The 21,129-nt window shown below is 32.8% G+C and overlaps 2 protein-coding genes and 1 pseudogene across 2 annotated transcripts; all 3 read right to left on the bottom strand.

Annotated features, from left to right (window-relative positions):
* Positions 1 to 192: 192 nt before the first annotated feature.
* On the bottom strand, positions 193 to 16,006 carry LOC117910716 (annotated as a pseudogene).
* Positions 4,341 to 7,688, bottom strand: LOC117910717 (receptor-like protein EIX1). Its single transcript, XM_034824833.1, has 3 exons — positions 7,310 to 7,688; positions 6,519 to 7,226; positions 4,341 to 4,940 (listed from the first exon to the last, which is right to left on the bottom strand). The coding sequence occupies exons 1-3, from the start codon at positions 7,656 to 7,658 to the stop codon at positions 4,582 to 4,584; spliced, it is 1,416 nt and encodes a 471-aa protein (XP_034680724.1). The 5' UTR covers positions 7,659 to 7,688; the 3' UTR covers positions 4,341 to 4,581.
* A 297-nt stretch (positions 16,007 to 16,303) lies between the features above and the next one.
* LOC117910715 (receptor-like protein EIX2) lies at positions 16,304 to 19,588 on the bottom strand. Its single transcript, XM_034824832.1, has 2 exons — positions 19,191 to 19,588; positions 16,304 to 19,100 (listed from the first exon to the last, which is right to left on the bottom strand). Exons 1-2 carry the CDS (start codon positions 19,552 to 19,554, stop codon positions 16,576 to 16,578), a joined length of 2,889 nt encoding a protein of 962 aa, XP_034680723.1. The 5' UTR covers positions 19,555 to 19,588; the 3' UTR covers positions 16,304 to 16,575.
* Between the last annotated feature and the right edge of the window lie 1,541 nt (positions 19,589 to 21,129).

Below are 21,129 nucleotides of genomic sequence, written 5' to 3'. Positions count from 1 at the left end.
ACTTGGACCATTGTATCCTTGAGGGGACAAACCAAAGAGAAGTCAAGTATACCGATTTCTGAAATTGTCAAACTAGAAATGGCTTAAATCTCCTTTAAAAGAACGAGATTTCCGTATCTCAACCTAATTGTTTATGTTTTTGTTTTGCAATTAATATAATTTCTTTTACCATTTGAAATCTTAGCAACAACATTATGCAAAGTTCTCTACTAGTTTCATTCCCCATTCCTATATATGGTAACAAATGGTCAATAAATACTATGTTTCTGGACAGTATCAAAGTATCATGGGGATAAAATTCTTGGACAGCAACAAAATTTGTTCCATTTCTCCTTTGCTATCTTGATGACATTGTGGAATAACTACATGTAGCCCTTGATGACGGATGGGTACTATTGATGGTGAAGAAGCTGGACAGGTTGAACTCTCTCTTCATAACTCTGTATACATTGTCTAAGCCTTCCTCCATGGGCTACAGAACTGTCTGTGGCATTGGCAGTGTGTTGATTTCAAGTGACCCTTCCAACATCTTCACCACTTCCCCCGTTGAAGGCCTCATGAAAACCTCATCTTGAATGCACCAAAAGCCGGTTTTCAATGCTCTTCCAGCTCTTCTTCCTCCATTGCCCCTTCCAGTCGCCTGTCTGCAACTTTTCTCGTCGTCCCATTACTCATTTCCTAGAGGAATTGACATTTTCGTTAATAAAATATCAAACACTTAACAATTTGTGATTTGCAGAAGTAAGAACTTGACTTATCTATACCTTAAAAGCCCACCCAGGATTGAAGAAGTCTTCTGCATCAAAAGTCATGTCAAGGTTTCTCCAGCCACCAACGATCTCCAGGAGAAGCATTCTGTACTATAGACATCAGCTTTTACTGTAATAGGCCGGTTGCTCACCCATTTTGGAGCCAGATAACCCCTAGTTCTTCTCACCATAGTATGTTTTTTCATGAACTCATAAACCAGAAGCCTGTGAAGAATCATCAAATTCCAACCCTATTACAAGCTCGAAAATATAGTATGCTTGACCCCCAAAGAGGATGATAAGAATTCAAATATGGTTAGTGGTAATTGGTATTAGGTAATGAAATGAAATGCATACTGGTGAGAGCCTTCTGAGCAGTAGCCGCAGAGTCGAACCAGGTTCATGTGATGCATAGAGCCAATAGTGTTCACTTTAGTTATGAATTCCTTCTTCCCAAAAGGCTTGTCAAGCTTTTTCACTGCAACCAATGTCCCATCTTGTATACACTCCCAAACCCTCATGAAAAAAAAAAAGACAACATTAATCCTCATTGATCAAGTCTAATTGGCTTTGTTCAAGCAATTTCATCCCTTTCAAAGTCTATATATGTATATGTACATGCTGACCTGTGCAAATTGCCAGTTCTGCGCTGCAAATAGCGGTAACTTAAATTCATTGGAGCACCGGACACAATCAAGGAGCTTTCTAGGGCTCTCTTCAAGGCCCTTCTCCTGTACACATTGTGGTATAACACCAAGCAGAGGAGTCCTACAAGGACAGTCATGCTGAGAACAATTGGAAGAACCAAGATCTTGTCCCGGAGGCCATCAGATGAATCCTCAGATCCTGTTGCGTTGCCTTCAGGTGATCCCTTAGGCCCAAGCTTCACAAACAAGGTCGAACTCATGTCCTCGAATCCACCAAACTCCAAGTTGTTCAGCAGCCAACACGGAAGCAACACAATCAGAGTCTGATAAACAAGCATCACCGCACTGTGATAATGGCGAGATGTTACTGTAATTTGCTATAATAGAAGAAATGGGATAATAATACTTAGTTTGCTGCACTATCAACATCTTCAGCTTGGAAACAGTCGAATTCCATGATTATTATCACATTTCGCGGTTGAAACAGAAGAATTTTCTGAGCACAGGCCGCCGTCTCCCACATTAGGGGCCTCCAGCAGGCATGTACATGCAGAAGGCATTAGTTTTGCTTCAGTCCAAGCTACACACCACAAGCCCCAGCAATATCACATGGATTAGAAATTGCAGCCCATTCAGGAACCCATTGGCGAGTGCCATTTACATCATCATCCCGGCGATACAGCCTCAAATTCCCACTCATCTCGACTATCAGTCTTCGAAGAACTAATGGCCTGTTTGATTCACAGAATGAAATATTACTTTCTTTCAATGCATTCATAACCACAAAAATGTAGGGGCAAGGTTGACTTGATTCATCATCATGATACCCTATATTGATTACAATGCTTTAAAATAGACAGCAAAATTTCCCATTTTTCTGTTTGGTCGAGAATTTCAATGCAGTCATGACATTATATTCCCTCATTTATCATATGATTGTGTTATAAGATAAAGAAAAATAATAACAATAATTGATTATCAAATTAGTTGTAATAATAATAAATATAACAGCAACATCATCATCAACAATGAACTTCTAAGTTGTTGAAATGAAAGGGGAAACCTTTTGGGTTAGCATGAGAATCGAAGGTTTTGATCAGATTCAAGGGAAAATGAGTCAACCTTTGATCAATTTGATCATAAATCTAACTTGTAAAGAAGGATGTGAGCTGTTTGAGGCTCTTTAGAATCTTCTAATGATAGTTTAAGCACTAAATCTACCATGCAAATCTGCAAAATGGAAAAGCCAGGATGGTTAGACAGATATCACAGAGCTATATGCAAATTTATTATTCTGTCCTCAATAAAAACTTCCCAAAGGTTATGTTTGGTTCCCGGAAAATACTAAGGAAAGAAAAAAAATGCAAAGGAAAATGATTTTTTTATGTTTGGTTGTCCTATGAAAAATATCAAAGAAAATCAAATATGATTAAAACTAATTAAAAACTTATGTATTTTTAAATTATTTAATCTTTATATTGATAAGTTAAAATAAATAAAATGAGTTTGAAGTAACAAAAAAAATAATTTATCAACTTTTAATCTATTTTTTTATTTTCCTTCACTTTTTCTTTCCCTCTGCTTTTCCTTTGTATTTTCTTTTCCTTACATTTTCCTTCAAATTTTCTAGGAACCAAACATAGCCAAAAGAAAATGCAAGTAGTGAAATTTGAGATGGATGTGTCAAATTTCCAAGAGGTAAAGGGAACTCCTGATCCTTGTTCCTTGTTATTTGTTCTATGATGTGTAGGATACTTTCACCATCCATTATTCATCTGTTTGAGAATTAGGACACTTACAAATGAACCCATGAGAAGGGAAAAAACTACGCATAAAGTTCGCTTACCATTCTGTCATTAAATATCGAGAACTGTGTTGCCACATGTAATGAGACTTCAAACCCCACAGATAACCCATCTGTCATTAAATATCATCTGATGACGCCTCAACAGGCATTGTGACAAACACCCAAACCTTCACTGCAATCTCAATATTATCATCCTCTGAAGGTGATTGATGGCCAAAGCGACTTGCAGCAATCTGCATATGAAGTACCTCGAGCAATTTGATTCACAGTTGGAAATCAGACCTCGCTGTGTGACAATAGCTTTCATGCTTGGACACCACAAAAACAGATTGCTCTGTTTTCAGTAGTAGCATATCCCAATTCATACTATTGTGCATTATAACACAGATTTCCCCAAAAATAACAGCTCATCTTCTAAATCAATGAAGAATAACAGCTCCAAAAATTGGTTACTCAGAGATAAAAATTGAGTGGCATGCAGACTCCCAGCCTTCTACTGCAACGAGATGTCTTGAATGGCTAAAATGTTCTAAAATAGAGCAAGCCCAATCTGGACAAATTTCCAGTCATTCTCTGTGATCACTTCACTGTGTGGCATAGGATTAGTCGTAAAAACAAAGCATAAAAACATAATAATGAAAAAATGAACAGAAGCTTAAGCCCCGAACAATAAGAAAACATTGCAAAATTCAACTGCATGAACAATTCGCCTGTTCGGATACAAGAAGCATGTAAGCAGTAGAGAATTAAAAAATAAAAATAACAAAAGCCGAATATAACCTCAACTAAAGTTCATGCAGAAATGGAAGGTGTCACAAGCAGGTTTTCATCAACGCAACATGGAAGAATAATTTATATTGAAGGTTGAATCTTAGAAAGAAGAAAAAAAGACATGCATATTACAAAAGAAAAACATCTTGATGTTTGTTTTAGTGTTTTTGGAGAGAGAGAGAAAGAAAGAAAGTTACTTCATAACAGAGCTTAGGGTTTCATCATCGAAACTTTACAAAAGCTTTTCTTTAATCTTCTGTTCTGGTACCTCTTCACTCGGTAATCTATGATTCTCCTTGCGCCTACAATGTCAATCGGGATTTTAGTTACAAATCATATAGCCGAATAAGCTTACCCAAAAAGCTAAATATGCACAACTATTACAAAAAAGTATATTAAAATCTTCTAGACTAGCTTATTTTATCGATGCTTCTATTTGCAAAATCTAAGCTTTCATCAATATATTGTGGAAGGTTAATCAAATAATAGAATAGGGATTTGAGTAGTAGCATAAAGTGTACTTTTTATTCTTAATTGTTGGATAATAAATAGAAGTTAACACATTTTACTCGAAAAACTAAAAAGAGAATTTGAGAAGTCTTACCATTTAACCTTGTAGGCTCCTTCGTATTCTATTCATATTTACTATTGTTGTCACGTACAACCAATCCTTTATCTTGCTCAACAACTGGAAATAGGCATATCTCCATGAACTATTGAATAGTAAAGTGCCGCAAACTCCCCAAAATCCGATGATGAATCCAAGAACAATATTTCCATAAAACCATATATTATTTGCATCATCTTGAATGTCCTCTTTTTTACTACTAAGACCACTAGTGAAGGAGACTCCCCCAAGTTCATCTTCAAGACACCTTTTCAAAAGAGGTGGTCCACAAAGTCCAGGATTTCCCGCATATGTGGAGGCATTAAAGCTTTGTAATTGAGTGCCTAATGGAATTTTACCTGACAAGGTGTTGTTTGATAGGTCTAAAACACTTAGATCGGCTATTTGAGAAAGATTATCTGGAATTCTACCATTAAGTTGGTTTTGAGATAGATCAAGAAAATCCAATAATTTCAATTGACCAATTGTTGTAGGGATTGATCCAATCAAATTGTTTCTTGATAAATTCAATGACACCAATTCTACCAAATCAGTTACTTCAATAGGAATTTCACCAATTAATTTATTGCTTGAAAAATCAATGCTCTTGACGAATCTAAGAGTTTTCTTGTACTCTTGTTCTTTTCCTTTCCATTGAACCAATGTACTATCAACATAGTAATGTTGGATATAAAAATTGTAAACTATTTCGTAAGAAAGGACCAGACTTCCTTTTTGAGCCATGGCAGTTAAATTTTTGAGACATTTTGGTATCTTTCCTGATAGATTGTTGCTAGAGAGGTCCAACATTTGAATCTGTTTCAGTTGACAAAGACTTGAAGGTATGCTTCCATTAAATTCATTAGATCTTAGGTTGAGAACGACCAAACGTGACAGACTTCCTCCCATCCATGCGGTTATTTTTCCTGACAATTTATTTTTTCCCAAATCTATAAGACTCAAAGCTCTGCAGTTCTTTAAGGACGAAGGCAGTGCTCCAGTAAAACTATTGTTACGTAAATGCAATGTTTGCATCTGATGTAACAAGCCAATCGAATTTTTAATTTTCCCAGAAAAATTATTATTTGCTAAGTCAAGAACAATTATATCTTCCCATTGCTCCCAACATTTGGGTAGTTCTCCTGACAGTCGATTATTTGAGAGATCAAGATGCCACAAACCCCCACTAGACTGATTAGTAGTCCCGCATGATAAAGAAATTGAGCCTGAAAACAAATTCTTGGAGAGATACAACCATCTAGCATTGAAAACAGATTGTGGTATTGAACCTTCCAAGCAATTTGAACTCATATCCAACATTAAAGGAGTTGCTTGTAAATTTGGCAAAGTCCCTGAGATGTGATTGTTGGAAATGTTTAACCATTGTAAATCTGAAGTTAAATTCCAAAACCAATTGGGAATGACATCTGAAATTCCAGAAGCAGAGATATCAAGTTCCCTCAAAACTTCTTGAGTTTGAAGCCAATTAGGAAAACGTGGGCCTAATTTGCAAGAGGCCAACCTTATATGTGAGGCTCGAAATTGGGGAACTTGCTCAAGGCTTATGTTGAATGTAAGGGAGTTGAAAGATAAGTCTAAGACAGACAGGTTGGAGAGACCAAAAAGGTGGTTTGCCGAGACAGTGCCTCGCAATGAATTTGAACGAATGGACAACACTTGAATTTGAGCTAGTTGTCCAATACTTTCAGGTAAAGTTCCGTTTAGTTGATTGAATTCAAGATGTAATTCTCTCAACTGTGAAAATCCAGAAAGATCGGGAAATGACCCTTTCAATTGATTATAAGATAAATCTAAAACCTCTAATGTGTTATTAGGGCAGGCCAGATAATCTTTTTCCTTCAGTCCAGTGAGATTGTTCTGAGACAACCATAATTCTTGTAAATTACATAAATCTGTCAAGGATTTCGGAATCTCACCTTCAAGTTGATTCCGAGAGAGATCAAGATATGCCAGACTAGTCATGTTTCCAAAAGCATCCGGAATTGAACCACGTAGCTCGTTCCAAGAGAGATCAAGATATGCCAGAGTAGTCATGTTTCCAAAAGCATCCGGAATTGAACCACGTAGCTCGTTCAAAGAGAGATCAAGATATGCTAGAGTAGTCATGTTTCCAAAAGCATCCGGAATTGAACCACGTAGCTCGTTCGAAGAGAGATCAAGATATGCCAGAGTAGTCATGTTTCCAAAAGCATCCGGAATTGATCCATTTAGATGATTAGAATGAAGGTCAAGGTGTGCCAGAGTAGTCATGTCTCCAAAAGCATCCGGAATTGAACCACGTAGCTCGTTCAAAGAGAGATCAAGATTAACAAGGCTGCTACTGAAGTTGAACAAGTGAAGCACAGCAAGAGAAGTAGAAGAATTAATATGGGAAATGGATATTGTTGGAATAATCGGAGGAAGCTGAGTACGCCTCAAGTATAACTCAGTTAGGGAAGGCATTTTATTAATTGCTTGTGGCCAATGGATTGCTTTACTAAGATTAACAAAACTCAAGTCAAGGTGTGTTAACGAAGGAAGGTGAGAAAGCCAGTCAAGGTTCTCACAGGTCATATCCCCATAATTATTGCCGAGATCAAGGGATTGCAAATTGGAAAGATTTCCAAGTTGAGTGGGAAGAATTCCTGTAAAATTGGGAAAAGAGAGAATTATATTCTGCTGAGACAAGATGATGAATTTTCACAAGGTATATATGTATATAATTTACCTTGAAAATCATTCCAGCTGAGGTTCAAATGCTTCAAGTGCTGCAACTCTGCCAATGAAGGACCAATCTTACCTCCCAAAGATTGGGCATGAAGATCAAGCATGATCACATGACCCGTCTGGTTGTTACACTCCACTCCTGCCCATTTGCAACAATCTCTTTTGTCTTCCTCATTCCCCCATGAAGAAAGAAGTCCATAGTCATCGAGAACACCTTGTTTGAAGTGAAGGAGAGCCTGTCTCTCCCTCTCTATGCACCCAACTTTAGCGTCACCCACCCTGAAACAGGCTTCGAAACAGAGCAAAAGCAGAAAAGGGGAAATAAAATATCGAAAGGGGCTTGTAGCCATGTTCAACACAGAGCAAGGATAGTGTGTAATAACAAGGATTAGCAAGTTTTGGTTTTTGATTTGTGAGCAAAGCAGGCATTGACTTATATACCATTCCCAGCAACATGTTGAGTAGATGACCTTTAATTATGACTAAAAATATTTAAAAAAAAATAATATATATATTATTTTTAAGTTTTTCATTTACATAATATTTTGAGTAAATATTGTGTTCATATTATTATTATTGTTATTTTTGGAGAAAGTAATGTTTTGAAATCCCTTTTTAAAAATAATTAACAAATATAACCTCCACTTTTAATTTATATTTATATGGTAATTATTTTTTTACCTTTTATAAAAATGATTCTTAATAAATAATTTTTAAAGTAAATAATTTAAAGATAAATTTTGTAAATAGTGATACTAATAAGACAAACACAACTTATATAATTTTTTATTATTAAAAATGGTAAAACTTTATTAAAAATTATAAAATATAGATATTAATATTTTACTAAATTCATAAATTTTATTAAAAGGATTTTAATATTCATTTAAAATGACAATTAGAGAAAAAAATTGAAAAGGCCATTTACTGATGATGTTTTTCAAATATTATTATTTATATTTGAAAAAAATCTTGTTAATATTTATTCTAAAATTAAAATTAGAGAAATTTTTATATAATTAATTTCATTAATCTCCCCAAAAATTTGGGCTAAATACATCTAATTATTATTAATTTAAAATTTCATTAAACATCTTCCAATCCTTATCATTTATTAACTTCATCGTATTATTATTATTATTATTATGTTACTTCCAAATGAAGATGATACTATTTGAGACAAAAGATAGAAAACACATCCCCACACGCATAAATTTTATTTTGAAGATAATACTATTGTTATTATAACAATACAAACGTACTACTGGGCCTGTTTCTATTTCTAAAGTATCGAAAAAGCCAGGAGATCTTCCCACACGTCTATATAATTTTTTTCTCTGCCGGCCGGAGACAGAAGCGAGATCGACACGAAGAAACAAAAGCTCAGACTCCAATAGTTCACTCTGCGATCTCCCAAACTGCATGGGCTGTTGCTTCTACGTGTCGAGCTCGCTTTCCGGCCACTGATTTTTCAGATCAGTCAAGTCCTTTTTGGTTGTTCTTTTTTAGCGGAAAAGCGAGGAATGGAGGCTTGAGAAGGCCCTGTGGCCTGCCGTCCATGAAGATCATAGGAACCTTCGGTGAAGTTGAGAGTCTACCCAGTCCGTTTCAATATTCTCCTTGTTAAGTTCCTTTCTCTGACCATTCCTTTGTTTCCAAGTTTGAGAACGATTCCTTTGTTTCCAAGTTTGAGAAAATCGCGGACAAACTTACAAGAGCCCTGCCCCACCTTATAGATTCTACGCGTAACATGATTTGAATGATCATATTTTACTTTATAAATTGATGTGATAACAACCCTAATATATATAATATGAAGGTTTTTTTTTATATATTTAAAACTTTTAGATTATGTTCGTTCCTAGAAACGTAAGAAAAAATAGGAAGGAAAGAAAGAAAATAGAGAAACAAAATAGAAGGAAAGAAAAAAATAAAATAAAATAAAAATAAATTTAAAATTAATAAATTTTTTTTATACCTTACATCAAACTTAAAATAACTTAAAAATATTTAAATTTGTTATTAATTTTAATTATATTTAACTTTTTTTCTATTTAATTTCTATAACAAAACTAAACTTTCCTTAACATTTCTTTTTTCCTTGTTCTTTTTCAATATTTTTTATGTAAGAACGTTTGTTGGAATTTTAAAACAACTACCAAAGTATATCACATGTGTGGTCCGTTGAAGGTTTTTCTTTTTTTTTGTTAATCTAAATTAGTTATAGAAAATATTTTTAAATTTATAAAAAGGAAATTTGATTATAAGGATTTCTAATTCGAAAACAACACAATGGAAAAGTGAGGATAGTGTTATGTTTGTTTCCTAGATTTGGCTTCATAAAAGTAAATTTTTTTTCAAAAAATTACTACATAATATGTATATTTCAAATTTAATAAATAAAATAAAATTAATGCCTTTATACATTTTGATATAACATTTATCAAAATCTTTGTATTAATATCCTCAGTAAGTTCTAAAATAAACATATCTATAAAAATATTTTTAAGATAATATTAGAAAATAATGAATTAAATATACTTTTGTTTTTATATGATTAAAAATAAAATATTGTCCTCGAAATACTCAAATAAATGCCAAGCTCACAGATTTCTTGGACATTTCCTATGTTATAGGACATGGTTGGAGGCTTTTCCTTGGACATTTCCTATGTTAGCGAAATGGTTGGAGGCTTATGAAAGTGACTCATGACCTTTACTTTGACTAATCAAATTAATTGTTTTTAATATCTATTATTTGTTTTTATATTAAATATTATTTATTTTTTTATCAATGTTGTTTTCATGACTAGATTGATCATTGAATGGAAAAAATTATCGACACGGTTCAATGATTAGACCTGCAGTTAAACCGTGATCAAATTGGTAATATAATAAATATATAATTTATTTATTATTAAAATTAAAAATAATGATAAATTTTTTAAAATATATAAATAATTAAAATTTTTAAATACATTTCATCATTTTATATTATTAATATTAATAGTGTAAATTATGATAAGGATAACACAAATAGTTATTAAATTATTAGTAATTTTAATTTTATTAAATATGTAACTTTTAATTATTAAGATAAAAAAGATTTTATTATTTAAATTTGTTTGGATTTCAATAGCTATATATTTTATTATAGTTAAAATAATTAGTTTTTTTAAATATTATTCAAAATATTTATTATAGATAAATCATAAATATTTTGTTCATTTTAAATTTTGTAATAATGAATATATAGTTTTTAAATTCTTTTCTTCACAAAGACGTACTTCTGTTCATTTTGCATATCAAAGACCCAAGTTAAAATCCCATGATCAGTTTGTATGGCATGGTGATTCAAGGTCTTTGACCTTGTGGTTTTTTACTGCCACACATTTGTGTGAGTGGTTTTCCACATAAATCCTTTATGTTGTGTGTTGGTTATTTTTGCTTTCCTAAATCACAAGGACCAAAAATTTTAAAAATATTAATTTTTTGGGCAGAAAAGTTTAAACATTTATTCACTCCCCTCTAAATGTTACCTAAATAGATCACATAACTTTTAGAACACACTAGAAAAACCTTAAGTTCAAAACAACAACAAATATTTATACAATATAACATGGTAAAGTGCTTCAAACTCCCCAAAATCTCATGATAAATTCAGGAGCATAGCCATAGGTTATTTACATCTTGAATGTGTTGTTGTCACTATTACAAATACTGGAGTAGAAATAATTATATTCCCAAGAGTCAAGACTAACCTCCCATGCAAATTTCAAGGAAAAAAAAAATATGAGTATTAGGTTTATCTATCTTTAATTTATAGAGTGTTGAGAATGAGTAAATCCTATTTATAAATTAAAATGAATTTGCAAAAATGGCACAACTATACATGGACGAACATAACTATTCATATCATTTGATCAATTCATATAAGCTAATGATAGTACAACTTTGAAGTTAGAACTTGTAGAGAGACAAACCTAGTAAATCATCAAACTTACTCATCATCTTCAAAATTAACTACCATCCTCAACTTTTGTCTAGCTGTAGAACTTACTGGTAATGCATTAGAAGTTATATCATCCCCAAATTAGCCAACTCATTAGCCACTTGTTGATGTGGTGAGATATCTCTATTGTTGGCGAATGCAACCTCTAATTATTTTTCACTATTAAAGGTAGTAATTTCATTTGTTGTGCTAGTGAAAGTTTTAATGCAAATAAAATTAATTTAAGAACGTAAAGATAAAATAATTACACATAAAGGTGCACGAGGTTTTAACGTGGTTCAGCCAAATATACCTACATCCACGGATGAGAGAGAATCTTTCCACTATACAATAGAGAACATTACAGAAGACAAAACTAGATACAACTATTGGGATCTCAAAGCATCTCATATTTCCCCACTCATTGTATCCACATCTTGAACCATAAGCCCCCTCTCTCCACCGGATATTTTCTATTCTTCCTCATATTTCTATCCATCTCGTATAGTCTTTACAAACTTATCTCCATCTTAGAACTTTTTCCCATCATGAATAAAATATTTATAGAGATATTCCTAATAACTTTCCTTATTCAATAAGGAAATCTAATATTACAATAACAAATCAACTTAGGAAATATTCTATTCAATATTCTTTACAAAAATGAATTTTTACTGATTAGGAATTTCAGACACTTCCCAACATCATCTTCTACATCGTCATCCAAGTCGACATGCTTGAAAGCAATATCATCTTCAATTCCTACAACTTCCACCTCACTAGATTGAGTGTGCCCATCCCTAAGAACCAAAGGGTTAGGTCTCATGGCGAAGAAAAAACCAAGATCAATAATGAGTTGCTACTATGTATGAATTCTTCCTCTAAATTTCTATTCAGTGTAAATATATTATTATTACTTCCACCTATTTTTGAATGAGATTTTTCAACATTCTAAAGACATGCAAGAAGAAAATTTTGTAAGCTATTTTGTCACCAACATTAAGGGATTTTGGATGATAAATAGCATACCTTTTGGTAACATCATTAGCAACAACATAGCTAGAGGGATTGTTGATCACCATACACCCATTCAAAGTGCTTGTATGCTTCTTATCCAACTTCAAAGGGATTCTCCTAGTTTTCCTATGTCCAAGTCCAAAAGATATACCAAGAGAGATATTAGTTAAAGGCAAAATGAAAAAGAAAAGATAGTCGTCGTTCAAGCCAATTTGAATAGCCTTTTAACACAATGTTATAATCAAGAATTCATGGGATAAAAAATGAATATGTAAATACATTCCAAATTATAGGACCAAGTAAATAAAAAAGAAGAGAAAAATGCAATCATGATTTTTCCCTAATGGGTAACATTGTAGGGTTGGATATTGAATTGTATGTCATTGAATTGATGGAATGAAAATACAAATTATGGTACTAATTTCCAAAAATCTCAATTATATTTACAAAAAGAAGAAAAGAATAAATGTGTTCATAGCCATGATCGTTTCACTTGTGGCCACCCATACCATGAAAGGCGCCCTATTGCAAAACTAAGAAAATTGGTTCATGTATCCATTATGACAGCAAGAATGCATTACTTGTAAGGGTATACATTTAATTCCACAACCTGTGCACAAACATTTGTTCAAATAAATCAAGTTAAAAATTTGGAAGTAGAAAGAGCATAAGATACAACAACAAAGGAATTTGATTGAATTTTCTCTGAGCTAACTAAAGTTCATGCAGAAATGGAGGGTGTCACCAACAGGTTTTCATCAATGCAACATGCAAGAATTTAATTTCTATTGAAGGTTGAATCTTAGAAAGAAGAAAAAAGGACATGCGTATTACAAAAGAAAAACACCTTGATGTTTGTTTTAGTGTTTTTGAGAGAGAAAGAGAGAAAGAAAGAAAGTTACTTCAGAACAAAACTTAGGGTTTCATCATGCAAACTTTGCAAAAGTTTTTCTTCAGTCTTCTGTTCCGGTGCGTCTTTACTCAATAATCTATGATTCTCTTCTTGCGCCTACAATGTCAGATAGGATTTTAGTTAAAAATCATATGGCTGAATAAGCTTACCTAAATAAATAAAAAAAACATGTGCTTGATTGATCACCTTAGAAAATCTATCAATATTGAGAAGAAATATTTTAAATACCTGAAATCTATTGGATATCCATTTTGATATTCCACTTTACCTAGAAAGTCTTGGATCATTATCTTCAATTTCATTCTTAATTGGCCTATTTCAAATTTATAAATGGACTAAAGCATGAATTGAGAGATGATTCTTGGATGCGGTTTGATTGATGCACATTGTTGCACAAATTTCTTAAGGCAGCAAGGAGGTTTATTATGCTTTAAGGTACAAAATGATGTGTAATCAAGAAAGAAAATATTCAGCAGCAAGGAGAACAAAATGTGAGAAGATGGACTAGAGGTAAAAAAAAATAAAAAAAGAATTAGCCATCAATGCACTCATGTGAACCTAGATACAGAAACCATACATGACTACCAAAGATGACTGGATCTGGACCAAAAAGGAGCAAACATAGGCCCTAAAGAATGGGAAGTTGAAAATTTTGTGGTCAACCTATGGTAGTGAATGACTGCTAGGTTGCGTTTAGTATAAAAAACATGTTAGCCGGATTAAGTCTTGAGTGTTATGAATTTATGACTTCATACCAAATTATAGTGGGCTTCTCCATAAAAACCCGAACTTGACAAATGAGGGCAAATATGCTACAAGTTTGCAACCATAGAGATGCAAGTACGTGATAAATTTGCCCATAAATGATAATAACCCACTCTTAACCATATACATATTATTTATGTGAGATATTACTTTTACCATCTATATAGACAAAACATCCTCATTGTTTTCCCATAGGATTGCGGGCTAAATAGATAGACACCCACTGTAGCGCCAAACAAACAAAGGCTTACATCGAGGTTCAAGATTAGTTTTGATACCATTTATAATAACCCACTCCCAACCATGTAGATATTTACATATTGTCCGCTCTATGCCCAAGTGTGCTCGTGGTTTTAAAATACATTTATAAGGTTAAGAATAACTCATGTATAGCCGGGAACATTTTCCCCTATGTGATGTGGGATATCACACAAACAAGCTTAATTCACAAAATTACATAAAAATTCATAAAGATATAGTTACCTTTTTTCTTAGTGACAACAATGTTTCATCGTTAGAATCTTGTGCCTTAGCTGTATCAAAGTCATTAAGATCCTCATCTCTCAAATGCATGTTGCCTTCAACTCTTTTCCATCAAGGAACATGTAAGCCAAGTTGCTTAAGCTTACAGGAAACTTGGGCAGCCGTGAGCATATCTTCACCATTCAAAGCACTTACAATCATGCAGGTGCACCTTTTATGGTCTTTAAACCTACGAGTAAACAAATTTAATTTAATTTAAAAGATATAAAAAGGACTAGCATTAGTCTTTCAAAAATCACAATATTCAACATCAATTATGCAGAAGGAAATCAAATTTAAAAATACATGTATATGTCACCGAAAAGAACAAATTAAGCACTCACTGCTCAAATAAAGCTTTAATAATTTTCTCCTGGTCTTTGCTAAAGGTACACACTCTTTTCTTGTGTGCCTAAGACAAGAAAAATAATTAGCAAAAAAATTCATATTCAGGAACAAGCAAAAGCAGAGGCTTCTTATTCCAATCACAGTTTGCAACTTCACAACTACCAGAGCAAAAGCTCAAACCCCAAGTGTGCACAAAAAATTGCTCTCATGATAAATACTCACTAAACTTCCCTCTGAATTGTTTGAGAAAACATGAAGAGCACTTTCTTCTCCGACAGCTCTAGCTTCTTCCATAAGTTGATTATTGCAAAATTCAGTGAGATAAAAAAGTGCAATATAAATTGCATTTCTTCTTTGTTGTTAACTATTCCTAAATAAGATGCTTGCTTGTGTTCCAACCTGGTATAGCATTGGAGAGAGCTCCAAATCATCACAGATCTTCTGCAAAATGCATATTATGTAGCAATTCGTACAGTTTGAATAACTTTTACAAAACTTAGCCAACCAACACACATTTTGGATAACACTGTTATTTGCAAAAGCAGAAACCAAAGTAAATAAATGGAATCTTTTTAACAAACTTTCTGTAGTTGGTCTTACCGTGGCTGATCTGATTCCCATCATCATCATCATCGTTCCCTGAAGATGATTGATGGCCAAAGTGAGTTGCAGCAATCTGCATATGAAGTACCTCAAGCAATTTGATTCAGAGTTGGCAATCAAACCTCTCTGTGTTACAGTAACTTCCATGCTTGGGCACCAGAAAAAACAGAGTGCTCTGTTTTCGGTAGTAGCATATCCCATTTCATACTAAAGGGTATTATCACATTGCATTTCCCCAAGAATAAAGTTTTTTTATTGAGCCAAAGAAAATATTTTTCTAAGATGAAGTATTTTTTTAGCATCCCCCTACAAAGGCCTCTATTATTTGATTCTACAAAAATACCAAATAAATTTTAGAGCAACAAAATACCAAGCCATACATATAATAATACATTTAAAAAGCTCTAAATAGAAGATAACGTGAGAAACTTAAAGCCAGGCTAATTATCAAATAAACAAACTTAATACATGCCGACATTATTGACAATCTTTTGCATTAAGGCATGCAACTATCACATAGTAAATACACCCAATACTCCAAAGCATATATCATCTATTAATCCTTGAGATGCAACCCAATTGAAGTTCTGCAATACAAAGATGAAATGAAATTAATATTCATCAACTTGGAATAATTTCTTAGTTGCAGAGTTACTCTTCTTGATTAGTAGAAAAGAAGGTTTTAGTATGTTACTTACAATTGAACTTTGAAGGTACTTTAATATTTGAAGGTAACTAAGAAAATTAACTTAACATTTAAAGGAAAAAATATCAAGTTTAAAAAATATAGAAATAAAAATACAGATAATTATAATTCTTCAATTATGATCTCTGGCCCATAATATTAATCATTACATAATGAAAGCTAAATATGCACGACTATTATAACAAACATATTAAAATATTCTAGGCTTGCTTATTTAAATAATGCTTCTATTTACAAAATCTAAGCTTTCCTTGATATATTGTGGAAGGTTAATCAAATAATAGAAGAGAGAATTGAGTAGTAGCATAAAGTTTCTGCATTTTATTCTTAATTGTTGGCTTATAAATATAGGTAGCACATTTTACCCAGAAAACTAAAGAGAGAATTTGAGAAGTCTTACCACTTAATTTTGGAGGCTTCTTCGTAATTTATTCATATTTACGATTGTTGTCATGTACAACCAATCTTTTATCTTGCTTAAGAACTGGAAATAGGCATATCTCCATGAACTATTGAATATTAAAGTGCCGCAAACTCCCCAAAATCCAATGATGAATCCAAGAACAATATTTCCATAAAACCATATATTATTTGCATCATCTTGAATGTCCTCTTTTTTGCTACTAAGACCAGTGAAGGAGGGTTCATCTTTTGGACACTTTTTCAAAAGAGGTGGCCCACAAAGTTCAGGATTTCCCTCATATGTGGAGGCATTAAAGCTTTGTAATTGAGTGCCTGAGGGAATTTTACCCGACAAAGTGTTATTTGATAGGTCTAAAACACTTAGACCAGCTATTTGAGAAAGACTATATGGAATTACACCATGAAGCCGATTTTGTGATAGATCAAGAAAATCCAATGATTTCAATTGACCAATCATTGAAGGGATTGGTCCAATCAAATTGTTTCTTGATAAGTTCAATGATACCAATTCTACCAAATCAGTTACTTGGGTTGGAATTTCTCCGGTTAACTTGTTATTCGAAAAATCAATGCTCTTTACAAGCCCAAGAGTTCTCTTGTACTCTTGTTCTTTTCCTTTCCATTGAACCAATGTATTATCAATATAGGCCATTGATAAATCGAAAACAAACGATCTTTCTTCATAAGCAATGACCAAACTCCCATTCTGAGCCATGGCAGTTAAATTGTTGAGACAATTTGGTATAGTACCAGATAGATTGTTGCTCGAGAGGTCCAACATTTGAATTTTTTTCAGTTGACATAGATTTAAAGGTATGCTTCCTTTAAATTCATTGGATCTTAGGTTGACAACGATCAAATCTGATAGACTTTCTCCAATCCAAGCCGGTATTTTTCCTGACAATTTATTTTTTCCCAAATCTATAAGACGCAAATCTCTGCAATTCTTTAAGGATGAAGGCAGTGCTCCAGTTAAACTATTGTTACGTAAATGTAATGTTTGCAGCTGATCTAACAAGCCGATCGAATCTTCAATTTTCCCAGAAAAATTATTATTGTCCAAATTAAGAACAATCAAATTTTTCCACTGCTTCCAACATTTGGGTAGTTCTCCTGACAGTCGATTATTTGAGAAATCAACATGGGACAAACCCCAACTAGACTGATTAGTAGTCCCACACAGTAAAGAAATTGATCCTGAAAGCATGTTCTTGGAGAGATCCAACCATTGAGCATTGAAAACAGATGGTGGTATTGAACCTTCGAAGCAATTTGAACTCGCATCCATTTCCAAAAAAAGAGTTGCTTCTAAATTTGGCAAAGTGCCTGAGATGTGATTGTTGGAAATGTTTAACAATCTTAAATCTGAAGGTAAATTCCGAAACCAATTGGGAATGACATCTGAAATTCCAGAAGCAGAGATATCAAGTTCCCACAAACGTTTCTGAGTTTGAAGCCAATTAGGAAAACGTGGGCCTAATTTGCAGGAGGCCAACCTTATATATTGGGCTTGAAACTGGGGAACTTGCTCAAGGCTTATGTTGACTGTAAGGGAGTTGAAAGCTAAGTCCAAGTAAGACAGTTTGGAGAGACCAAAAAGGTGATTTGCCAAGACAGTGCCTCGCAATGAATTTGAAGGAATGGACAACTCTTCAAGTTGAGATAGTTGTCCAATACTTTCAGGTAAAGTTCCACTTAGTTGATTGAATCCAAGATATAACACTCTCAACTGTGAAAATCCAGAAAGATGAGGAAATGACCCTCTGAATTGATTATGAGATAAATCTAAACCCTCTAATGTGTTACTAGAGCAGGCCATAAAATCTTTTTCCAGAAGTCCGGTGAGATTGTTATAAGACAACAGTAATCTCTGTAAATTACATAAATCTCTCAAGGATTTCGGAATCTCACCTTCAAGTTTATTGGAAGAGAGATCAAGATATGCCAGAGTTGTCATGTTTCCAAAAGCATCTGGAATTGAACCATGTAGATGGTTCTGAGAAAGATCCAAATGAACAAGGCTGATACTAAAGGACTTCGGAATCTCACCTTCAAGTTGATTAGACGAGAGATCAAGATATGCCAGAGTAGTCATGTTTCCAAAAGAATCCAGAATTGAACCATTTAGATCATTACGAGAGAGGTCAAGATGAACAAGGTTGCTACTGGAGTTGAACAACCATGGGTATATTGAAGAAGTGAGACCATTATTGGAGAGATCAAGCACAACAAGAGAAGTAGAAGAATTAATATGGGAAATGGATATTGTTGGAATAATCCAAGGAAGCTGAGTGTGGCTCAAGTATAACTCAGTTAGGGAAGACATTTTATTAATTGCTTGTGGCCAATGGATTGCTTTACTAAGATTAACCCCACTCAAGTCAAGGTGTGTTAACAAAGGAAGGTCAGAAAGCCAGTCAAGGTTTCCGCAGTTCATTTCCTCATTAGAGGCGAGATCAAGGGATTGCAAGTCTGAAAGATTTCCGAGTTGAGTGGGAAGAACTCCTGTAAAATTGGGAAAAGAGAGAATTATATGAGATATCTTATTTTGCTGAGACAAACTGATGAATTTTCCCAAGGTATGTATATAATTACCTTGAAACTCATTGAAGCTAAGGTTCAAATGCTTCAAGTGCTGCAACTCTGCCAATGAAGGATCAATCCTACCTCCCAAACCTTGGCCATGAAGATCAAGCCTGATCACATGACCTGTCTGGTTGTTGCACTCCACTCCTCTCCATTTGCAACAATCCCTTTTGTCTTCCCCATTCCCCCATGAAGAAAGCACTCCATTGTCGTCATGGACAACACCTTGTTTGAAGTGAAGGAGAGCCTGTCTCTCCCTCTCTCTGCACCCAACTTTAGCATCACCCACCATCAAACTGGATCCAAACCCAGATTTGAAACACAGCAAAAGCAGAAAAAAACCGAGAAAATGTTGAAAGGGGCTTCCACCCATGTTGAATACAAAGCAAGGATACTGTGGAATAACAAGAATTAGCAAGTTTTGGTTTTTGATTTCTGAGCAAACCAGGTATTGACTTATATACCATTCCCAGCAACATGTTGAGTATTTTTGACAGATATGATAACCTTACGACTACAAATATTAAAAAAAAAAAAAACAAATATATATCATTTTTAAGTTTATAAAAATTCTAATTTTTATTTCATTTACATAATATTTTGAGTAAATATTTTGTTTACATTATTATTGTTATTTTTAGAAAAAGTAATGTTTTGAAATCCCTTTTTAAAAATAATTAATAAATATAACCTCCACTTTTCATTTATATGGTAATTGTTTTTTTACCTTTCATAAAAATGATTCTTAATGAATAATAAATTTTAAAATAAATAATATAAAGATAAATTTTGTAAATACTGATGTTAATAAGACAAACACAACTTATATAATTATTTTTATTAAAAATGATAAAACTTTATTAAAAATTTATATATATCATTATCAATCTATCGATATCAAAACAAATTAGGAGAAAAAAATAAAAATTCTCTACTGATATATAAATTATTTTTATATATCATTATCAATGATTCATCATTAAAAAAAATGAATTTTCTAATAAATAAAGATTTTTTTTCCATCTAACTAAACCTTGAATGGTCTTTTTCTTTAATCAATAAGAAATCTAACTTAAGATACCTACAATTTACTTCATGTTAATAAATTCAAAGTAGATATATATTTATTTATTTTAATAAAAAATTATTTATTAGAAGATACATTTATTTGTTTTATGAGTGTATAAACTTTTTTATAATTTCAAAGAGTAATAAAAATCTCTTTTATAATTAATTATTAACATTTTTGAATTATTAATTAAGACATCTTGATAAAAGAAATAACATAAATAAAGTCTTATTTTTTATTTTAGTCCAAAATCCATATGGCTAGTCTAACGAATTTTCTAAAATCCGTTAGACAACGCTGCCCCTCCGGGTCTGCAGGTCGCCACGGTCCACGCTCAAATATGTGAACTAGCAAACACATAACAACTACATTTAAGGGAAAAGAAATAATTATAAACTTTTAATGTCTTGCAAAGTATTTTTGATTCATTTTTTAATAGGCCAAAGCTCTTAGTTATAGTTGTAAAAATATGAATTTATTAAAATTAAGTCTTAAATACTTTATGAGTGACAAGAATTTTAAAAGATAGGATGAAAAGATTGAAAATTTTTGTGAGCTTAGAGTCTTGAAAGATATGATGACTAGAGCTGCCATTGCGTGTCAAAGAAGCAAAGGAAAAAGAAGAAAAAGAAATAACCATGTGTAATGGAAAACTAAAATTGAGGTGTTGTCTTTTTTTTTTTTTTCCTCCAACTTAGTTTGAATATTGATAAATTAACTTAATTAAAGTTGAAATATTACAATCCATTATTTATCCCTTAATCAAGATATCTTAACTTGTAAAGAAAGTTAGATCCACTTTAAATTTATTATTTCTTTTAATTTGATTTATTGACTTGACTTAAAAAAGGAAGACTTGTTATACATGGTTTTATAAGT

This window comes from Vitis riparia, unplaced genomic scaffold (assembly GCF_004353265.1).
Source record: "Vitis riparia cultivar Riparia Gloire de Montpellier isolate 1030 unplaced genomic scaffold, EGFV_Vit.rip_1.0 scaffold823_pilon_pilon, whole genome shotgun sequence".
Taxonomy (NCBI): domain Eukaryota; kingdom Viridiplantae; phylum Streptophyta; class Magnoliopsida; order Vitales; family Vitaceae; genus Vitis; species Vitis riparia.
Note: the sequence above shows the minus strand (reverse complement) of the source record. Positions and strands in the feature narration are given on the sequence as shown.

Coding starts and splice junctions, on each gene's coding strand:
- LOC117910717 (XM_034824833.1), bottom strand. CDS start 7,658: ATGGCTACAAGCCCCTTTCGATATTTTATTTCCCCTTTTCTGCTTTTG. Junction 7,227..7,309: donor CAGCTGGAATGATTTTCAAG/GTAAATTATATA, acceptor CCAATTTTACAG/GAATTCTTCCCACTCAACTT. Junction 4,941..6,518: donor CTCTCGGAATCAACTTGAAG/GTGAGATTCCGA, acceptor ACACCTTGTCAG/GTAAAATTCCATTAGGCACT.
- LOC117910715 (XM_034824832.1), bottom strand. CDS start 19,554: ATGGGTGGAAGCCCCTTTCAACATTTTCTCGGTTTTTTTCTGCTTTTG. Junction 19,101..19,190: donor TAGCTTCAATGAGTTTCAAG/GTAATTATATAC, acceptor CCAATTTTACAG/GAGTTCTTCCCACTCAACTC.